This window comes from Leucoraja erinacea, chromosome 3 (genome assembly GCF_028641065.1).
Source record: "Leucoraja erinacea ecotype New England chromosome 3, Leri_hhj_1, whole genome shotgun sequence".
NCBI classification, from domain to species: domain Eukaryota; kingdom Metazoa; phylum Chordata; class Chondrichthyes; order Rajiformes; family Rajidae; genus Leucoraja; species Leucoraja erinaceus.
In genome coordinates, this window is record NC_073379.1 from 1,093,215 (window position 1) to 1,102,341 (window position 9,127).

The 9,127-nt window shown below is 46.2% G+C and overlaps 1 protein-coding gene across 1 annotated transcript; it reads left to right on the forward strand.

The window, feature by feature from the left end:
- The first annotated feature begins 368 nt into the window (after window positions 1–368).
- ankrd34bb (ankyrin repeat domain 34Bb) lies at window positions 369–2,685 on the forward strand. The gene has a single exon (XM_055630584.1). The coding sequence runs from the start codon at window positions 798–800 to the stop codon at window positions 2,379–2,381; it is 1,584 nt and encodes a 527-aa protein (XP_055486559.1). The 5' UTR covers window positions 369–797; the 3' UTR covers window positions 2,382–2,685.
- Window positions 2,686–9,127: the final 6,442 nt, after the last annotated feature.

Genomic DNA, 9,127 nt, shown 5'->3' on the forward strand with positions numbered 1-9,127 from the left:
CACTGATCTGTTCTGTATTCATGCCTGCAATATTCTGTTGTGCTGAAGCAAAGCAAGAATGTCATTGTCCTATCTGGGACACATGACAATAAACTCTCTTGAATCTCTTGAATCTTGAAGGTGAAGTCTCTCTCTCTCGATCTCCCCCCGTAGGTGTAGTTCAGTCAGGTCTCCGACAGCGTGCTCTAAAATAATTAATAAGCCCTCATTTCTACCCTAATCTACAGACAAAGGTTGACGATGTTTTTAAAACGAACCGTTCTTCTTAGCACCGAAAGCACATGGATTATTTATTTCATCAGGCACCGAGCTGGTTTCAGATACTTCCAAGAAAGGAAAGTTTATCTGATGTATTTGGTAGATGTCTTTGAAGTGGGCCCCATGATTTACTGGTTCTTCGAAATCAGCCCAACCATTTTCCCAAGAATCCAATTACTTTTCTAACCAAGCCTGCTAGCAGACATCTCTGTGAAAAGCCTGCTTCACCCTTATATTACAATATCTCCCCTTCCTATGCCTCTCATAATATATTTATTTTATTTTAATATTTTTTCTTTCTTTTCGCATATAAAAATGTGGTGATTACTGCTTTATTTTCTTCTGCTGACTGTCAGATGGGTAGCAGTTGAGTAGCAGATGGCTGATACTCCAGTCCTCGACGGTCAAGAATTATTGCAGAGGGGAATTTGTAGAATTGTCCGAGGCGATTTGTGAAATTGTTGTGTTCAAATATTTTCTCCTTTATTATTGCAGAAGCACAACTGGGAGAAGATCAATCTGTGAGCGACTCCTGGACCATGAACAAAGCCACGCAGGTGCGCACGGATGGCAACTCCCTGTTAAAGGCCGTCTACCTGAGCAGACTGCGCCTCACCAGGCTGCTGTTAGAAGGCGGGGCTTACATTAACGAGAGCAATGATCGAGGAGAGACTCCGCTAATGATCGCTTGCAAGACACAGCACGTGGACCAACAGAGCATTGGCAGGGCGAAAATGGTGAGATACCTGTTGGAAAACCACGCCGATCCCAATATCCAAGACAAGTCGGGGAAGACTGCACTGATGCACGCGTGCGTGGAGCGGGCTGGTGTCGAGGTCGTCGCTTTGTTGCTGAGCAGCGGGGCTGACCCGAGTCTGGAGGACCGTGTGGGTAGCTCCGCCCTGGTTTACGCCGTCAACTCTGATGACAAGGAAACCCTTCAGATTCTCCTGGATGCTTGCAAGGCAAGAGGAAAGGAAGTCATCATTATCACGAAGGACAAGTCGCCCTCTGGGAGGCAGATTACCAAGCAGTATCTAAATGTACCTCCTCCTAAAGAGAATGAAGATCAAAACTCACCGGCCCCTTGCACCTCACCCTCAGAAATTGAGCTTAAAACATCATCGCCTGTCCTCACGCAGGGCGTAGTCAAGGAGAAGCATGTTTTCTCTTTCAGAGACCCAATTAATCTCGTCAATGATAAAGGTTCATCAGAACCAACTTCTCCCACCAGGAACTGCAGCCCATCGCGACCAGGAGCCAAATTACCTCACCTGCAAAGGTTGCACTCCGAACCTTGGCTGACTATTCCTCCTTCACTCTTATCTCAGCATAAAACATCTTCCTTTCAAGAGGAAGTGCGTAACCTGACCATGGAAGAAGGACTTTCTCTCAAAATCAATGGTCTGTCTCTACCCAAGCGACTCTTCACCAGACACCAAAGCATTGAAGTGAAAGACACCGCAGCTTTATTAAGGTCCTTGGATCAAGCCACTGCTTTAACTGCCTCACGGAAGTTCTGTGAAGAAATCCACTCTCAGTCTCTTCCCTCCAGTCTATGTCGCTGCAACACAATTCCTGTGGACCAGGATCCAGACGCATTACCGTCAATTTCTGTTTCGAGTTTACGGAGCATTGTCCAGAAGAGGAACATGGGCGTCGATCATTATAGTTCCGACTCGCAGCTCACAATCAGTTTAAAACAAATGCCGACTGACGAAGGCAAAGGTTTCCTGGAGAGGAAGAAAACGGTCTCTTCCCCTTTATCAGCGGCGAGCAGTTCCAGAAATTCACTGGACAACCTGCGGATCGGTTCACTGAGCGCTGGTGGGAAGAGGCACCCCGGCATCATGGAGAGGCGAGGATCTGGGACATTGCTCCTGGACCACATTTCACAAACCAGACCTGGCTACCTCCCGCCTTTGAACGTCAACTCCCACCGTCCCGTTCCTGACATTGGGCCCAACAACACCAATTCCCCGGCTGCTAAGCCTCTAATACCAGCAGCTCCCAACAGTCAAAAGCCAACAGACGTAAAATGTAAAAAGATTCTGTTGAGGAGACACTCTGTTCAGGTTGAACAAATGAAGCAGTTGGCAAATTTTGAGGAGATTTTTGGATAGCGGTGGCTTTCTCCATGGAAAGGCCAGTGGAAGACATAAATTCTGAAGTGATAGGAGCTGAATCAGGCCATTCGGCCCATCAAGTCAACTCCGCCATTCTATCATGTCTGATCTATCTCTCCCTCCTAACCCCATTCTCCCCTTAACCACTGACACCCGTACTAATGAAGAATCTATTGCCCCTGTCCCACTTAGGAAACCTGAACGGAAACCTCTGGAGACTTTGTGCCCCACCCAAGGTTTCCGTGTGGTTCCCGGAGGTTTTTGTCAGTCTCCCTTTCTGCTTCCACTACCTGCAACCTCCGGCAACCACCTGAAACCTCTGGGAACCGCACGGAAACCTTGGGTGGGGTGCAAAGTCTCCAGAGGTTTCCGTTCAGGTTTCCTAAGTGGGACAGGGGCATTACTCTGCCTTCAAAATAATATATTGACTTGACAAATAATTCCACAGAATCACCACCCTTTGACTAAAGAAATTCCTCCTCATCTCCTTCCTGAAGGAATGTCCTTTTATTCTATGACCTCTATGTCCTAGACTCTCCCACTAGTGAAAACATCCTCTCCACATCCACTCTATCCAAGCCTTTCACTATTCTGTGTGTTTCAATGAGGTTCCCCCCCCCCATCCATCTGAACTCCAGCGAGTACAGGCCCAGTGCTGTCAAACACTCATCGTAAGTTAACCCACTCATTCCTGGGATAATTATTGTAAACCTTCTCTGGACCCACTCCAGAGCCAGCACATCCTTCTTCTGATACGGGGCCCAAAATTGCTCACATGCGAGAGATGCCTTGCTTTTGGAGAGGAAAGCATTAGCCTCTGTTGCATTTTTGTTAAATTAGAATCGGAAAATTAATTTTCCACTCACTGATTGTGTGAAGCAACTTTCCTCAGTTTAACTGCTGCCGACTCCATCCGTCACATCCCGAGTGTTCATCTTTACAGGGGATTTGACAAACAGCAAAGAACAACAAAGGCCAATTTTCAGATGCAGAATATACAAAATGATGGCAAATTATATGTCGGAAATGGAATACAAAGCTCAGATCAATAATTAGGCCACTAAGCTGACAGTGAGGCAACAGGGACACTACAAATGGCTCGATTGTAATCATGTATTGTCTTTCCGCTAGCTGGTTAGTGAGCAACAAAAGCTTTTCACTGTACCTCGGTACACGTGACAATAAACTAAACTAAGACCAAGACAACTGAGAGGCAGTAGTTGAACCGAAGTCAGAAGCTCCAGCACACAGGCATAGTGTCGTTTCACTGTGTTTTAGTTTTAGTTTTAGCGATACAGCACGGAAACAAGGCCTTCAGCCCACCAAGCCCGCCCTGACCACGCACTGGCATATTAACGCTATCCTACACACACCAGGGACAACTTACACATACACCAAGCCAATTAACCAACAAACCTGTACTTCTTTGAAGTGTGGGAGGAACCAGAAGTTCTCGGAGAAAACCCACACGGTCACGGGGAGAACGTACAAACTCCACACAGACAGCACCCGTAGTCAGGATCAAACCCGGGTGGGTCACTGGCGCTGCAAGCATTGTAAGGCAGCAACTCTACCGCTGCTCCACTGTCTGCTGTTTGTTAAATTCACCCTTTTTGCATGAACTGTCGATTACTGTTTTCCGTGGTAATGGACCCATTTTTTGCATACCATTGTTTACACAGAAACCCTTGTATAAACAACTGCATAGAAGGGTCCCAACCCGATACTCACCAATCCTTTTTCTCCAGAGATGCTGCCTGGCCCACTGAGTAAAGGGCCTGTCCCACCAGCATGCGATTGCATGCGTCTAGTGCGGCCAAACGTGGTGGCTTGAGGCGTACGGCCTCGCGGGGCCGGTCCCACTTCCAACCGCGGAGCCGTCTGGAGTTGTGCGGGGCTGGTCCCGACATCATATTCACCAATCAGCTGGTCAGGAGGCGGGACTACTGAATTTGGACGTCGCATGGCATCGGGCGGTTACGTCATGACGCAACGGCACGCCGGGTGGTGACGTCATCGCGTAACGCCACGCGCTAGACGTATGCCGTCAAGACGCTGCGTACAGCATCAAGATGCTGCATACGCCCGTTGAGGCGCTGCGTACGGCCTCAATGCAGCTGCGGGCCGACAGGCCGTTGCCGTGCAAAATGTTTGGACAGTGTCAGTTTTTCGAAGCCCCGTGCGATGTCGGGACCAGTTCCGCACAACTCCATACGGCTCCGCCGATCAAAGTGGGACCAGCCCTGCGAGGCCGTACGGCTCAAGCGACCACGTTAGGTCACGCTCGCCGCTGGTGCATGCTGGTGGGACAGGCCCTTAACTCCAGCACTTTGTGTTTGTCTTTTGCATGGTAATTTCATGTTCTTTTAATCTTGGTCTGCAGCAAGTGCAGCAGATTAGTTTAGTCTTAAACTGCAGCAACAAAGATTTATATTAAGCAATGGAAAATTGATTTAAGGATAAGAAAAAAAATATTTGTAATAGGCTGATGAAATGCTAAAATAAATCAAATATATAAAAAAATAAAATGGTAACAAACTCACAATTAAGACTTGAGAAGTATTTCCAAGTTATTTGATACATTTTAACATCTGACCAACTAACAAAATGCACCTCTGTGGCAATATCATGAAATGGATGGACATTCTGGCCAACTCTTTTAGAGTCTGGGAATCCTGGTATGTTGTTTTTTATGTATCCACAGCTTAACACAGGTTGTTATCCTTATAAGGCTGGCAATGGTTTGTTTGCTGGAGTTATTTAAGGCATGAAGGTCATTAACTTTGGGCGGTCACAGTGGCGCAACGGTAGAGTTGCTGCCTTACAGCGAATGCAGCACCGGAGACCCAGGTTCGACCCTGACTACAGGTGCTGTCTGTACGGAGTTTGTACATTCTCCCCGTGATCTGCGTGGGTTTTCTCCAAGATCTTTGGTTTCCTCCCACACTCCAAAGACGTACAGGTTTGCAGGTTAATTGGTTTGGTAAATGTGTGGGATAGTGTTAATGTGCAGGGATCGCGGGTCAGCGCGGACTCGGTGGGCCAAAGGGCCTGTTTCCGCGCTGTATCTCTAAACTAAACTTATTTTTAAAGCTGTTCATGCTACTTATTTTAGTGCAAAATTGACATATTTCTGGTTAAATGACCGATGTTTGAAATTGGTATTAAGAAACATAGAAACATAGAAACTAGGTGCAGGAGGAGGCCATTCGGCCCTTCGAGTCAGCACCATCATTCATTTCGATCATGGCTGATCATCCACAATCAGTACCCCGTGTCTACCTCATCCCCATACCCCTTCATTCCGCTAGCCTCAAGAGCTCTATCTAACTCTCTTTTAAATTCATCCAGTGAATTGGCCTCCACTGCCTTCTGTGGCAGAGAATTCCACAAATTCACAACTCCCTGGGTGAGTGTCATCTCAGTTTTATATGGCCTCCCCTTTATTCTTAGACGGTGGCCCCTGGTTCTGGACTCCCGCAAAATTGGGAACATTTTTCCTGCATCTAGCTTGTCCAGTCCTTTTATGATTTTATATGTTTCCATAATGATGAGAGGGATAGACAGAGTTGATGTGGACAAGCTTTTCCCTTTGAGAATAGGTAAGATTCAAACAAGAGAACATGACTTCAGAATTAAGGGACAGAAGTTTAGGGGTAATATGAGGGGGAACTTCTTTACGCAGAGAGTGGTGGCGGTGTGGAATGAGCTCCCAGTGGAAGTGGTGGAGGCAGGTTCATTGGTATCATTTAAAAATAAATTGGATAGGCATATGGATGAGAAGGGAATGGAGGGTTATGGTACGAGTGCAGGCAGGTGGGACTAAGGGGAAAAAAATTTGTTCGGCATGGACTTGTAGGGCCGAGATGGCCTGTTTCCGTGCTGTAATTGTTATATGGTTATATGTTATATGGTTATAAGAGACCCCCTCATCCTTCTAAACTCCAGTGAATACAAGCCCACTCTTTCCAATCTTTCCTCATATGACAGTCCCGCCATCCCAGGGATTAACCTCGTGAACCTACACTGCACTCCCTCAATAGCAATGTCCTTCCTCAAATTAGGAGAACAAAACTGCACACAATACATCAGATGTGGTCTCACCAGGGCCCTGTACAACTGCAGAAGGACTTCTTTGCTCCTATACTCAAATCCTCTCGTTATGAAGGCCAACATGCCATTAGCTTTCTTCACTGCCTGCTGTACCTGCATGTTTACTTTCAGTGATTGGTGTACAAGGACACCCAGGTCTCGTTGCACTTCCCTTTTCCTAATCTGACATCATTGAGATAATAATCTGCCTCCCTGTTCTTGCCGCCAAAGTGGATAACCTCACATTTATTTATATTATACTGCATCTGCCATGCATCTGCCCACTCACTCAACCTGTCCAGGTCTCCCTGCAACCTCCTAACATCCTCTTCGCAGTTCACACTGTCACCCTGCTTTGTGCCATCTGCAAATTTGCTAATGTTACTTTTAATTCCATCATCCAAATAATTAATATATTGTAAATAGTTTTGGTCCCAGCACCAAGCCTTGCGGCACTCCACTTGCCACTGCCTGGCATTCTGAAAGGGACCCGTTTATTCCTACTCTTTGATTCCTGTCTGCCAACAAATTCTCTATCCATGCCAATACCCTACCCACAATACCATGTGCTCTAATTTTGCCCACTAATCTCCTGTGTGGGACCTTATCAAAGGCTTTCAGGTACACTACATCCACTGACTCTCTTTCATTTATTTTACTTGTCATATCCTCAAAAAATTCCAGAAGATTAGTCAAGCAGGATTTCCCCTTCATAAATCCATGCTGACTTGGACCAATCTTTTTACTGCTATCCAAATATGCCGCTATTCTTTAATAATTGACTCCAGCATCTTTCCCACCACCGATGTCAGGCTAACTGGTCTATAATTCCCCATTTTCTCTCTCGCTCCTTTCTTGAAAAGTGGGATAATATTAACTGCGCTCCAATCCTCAGGAACTGATCCTGAATCTGTAGAACATTGGAAAATGATCACCAATGTGTCCACTATTTCTGGAGGCACCTCCTTGAGTACCCTGGGATGCAGACCATCAGGCCCAGGGAATTTAACATCCTTCAGTCCCATTAGCCTACCCAATACTATTTCTCGCCTAATGAAAATGTCTTTCAGTTCCCTTTGACCCCCTAGATCATCTGTCTTCTAGTACATCTGGGAGATTGTGTCTTCCTTAATGAAGTACCTGTCCAACTCTTCTGCCAATTCCTTGTTCCCCACAATAATTTCACCTGTTTCTGCCTTTGAGGGACCCACATTCGTCTTTAGTAATCTTTTCCTCTTGACATTCCTAAAGAAGATTTTACTATCCTTCTTTATATCTTTGGCGAGCTTACCTTCGTACTTCATCTTTTCACCCCGTATTGCCCTTTTTGTTACCTACTGATGTCCTTAGAAAGTTTCCCAATCATCTGGTTTCCCGCTACTCTTTGCTATGTTATACACCTTTTTGTTTAGTTTTATACTGTCCCTAACTTCTCTTGTCAGCCACGGTTGCCTCTTACTCTCCTTAGCATCTGTTTTCCTCTTTGGAATGAAATGATCCTGCGTCTTCTGGATTATGCCCAGAAATTCCTGCCACCGTCATTCCTGCTAGGATCCCTTTCCAGTTGGCCTTGGCCAGCTCCCCTCTCATGCCTTCATAGTCCCCTTTGTTCAACTGCATCACTGACACTTCTGATTTAACCTCTCCCTCTCAAATTGCAGATTAAAACTAATCATATTATGATCACTACCTCCTAGCGGTTTATTTGCCTTGAGTTCCTTTATTAAATCTGGTTCATTGGACAACACTAAATCCAGAATTGCCTTTTCTCTGGTAGTCTCCATTACAAGCTGCTCTAAGAATCCATCTCAGAGGCACTCCAGAAACTCCCTTTCTTGGGGTCCACATATAACCTGATTTCCCAGTCTATCTGCATATTGAAATCTCCCACAACCACAGTGGCATTACCTTTGTTACATGCCAATTTTAACTCCTGTTGCAATTTACACCCTATATCCAGGCTACTATTTGGGGGTCTGTAGATAACTCCCATTAGTGTCTTCTTGCCTTTACAATTCCTCAATTCTATCCACAGCGACTCCACATCATCAGTGGCTATGTCACCCTTCGCAAGGGACTGAATTCCATCCTTCACCAACTGGGCTACCCCATCTCCTCTGCCCACCTGCCTGTTCTTTCAATAGGACGTGTAACCCTGAATATTCAGTTCACAGTCCTGATCCTCATGTAGTTGTGTCTCTGTAATCCCCACAATGTCATATCTACCAATCTCTAACTGAGCCTCAAGCTCATCCACTTTACTTCTTGTACTTCTTCAGAGTGTCTCCGAGGATCCTCCAGTGATTCTGATCAGCAGCTGTGGAAAGCATCTTGTCTGGAAATATCACAATCTGGTTTGGGAATTGCTCTGCCCAGGACAAGAAGGCTCTGCAGAGAGTAGTGTGTTCGGCCGAACGCACTATGGGAACTTCACTCGCCCCCCTGCAGGAACTATACATCAGGAGGTGCAACTCCAGAGCCAATAAGATCATGGGAGACCCCTTCCACCCCTGCAACGGACTGTTCCAGCTGCTACGGTCAGGCAAATGCCTCCGTTGCCATGCTGTGAGAACGGAGAGGTTGAGAAGGAGTTTCTTCCCAGAGGCCATTAGGACTGTAAACTCCTATCTCACCAGGGACTAACTTTACTG

Coding starts and splice junctions, on each gene's coding strand:
- ankrd34bb (XM_055630584.1), top strand. CDS start 798: ATGAACAAAGCCACGCAGGTGCGCACGGATGGCAACTCCCTGTTAAAG.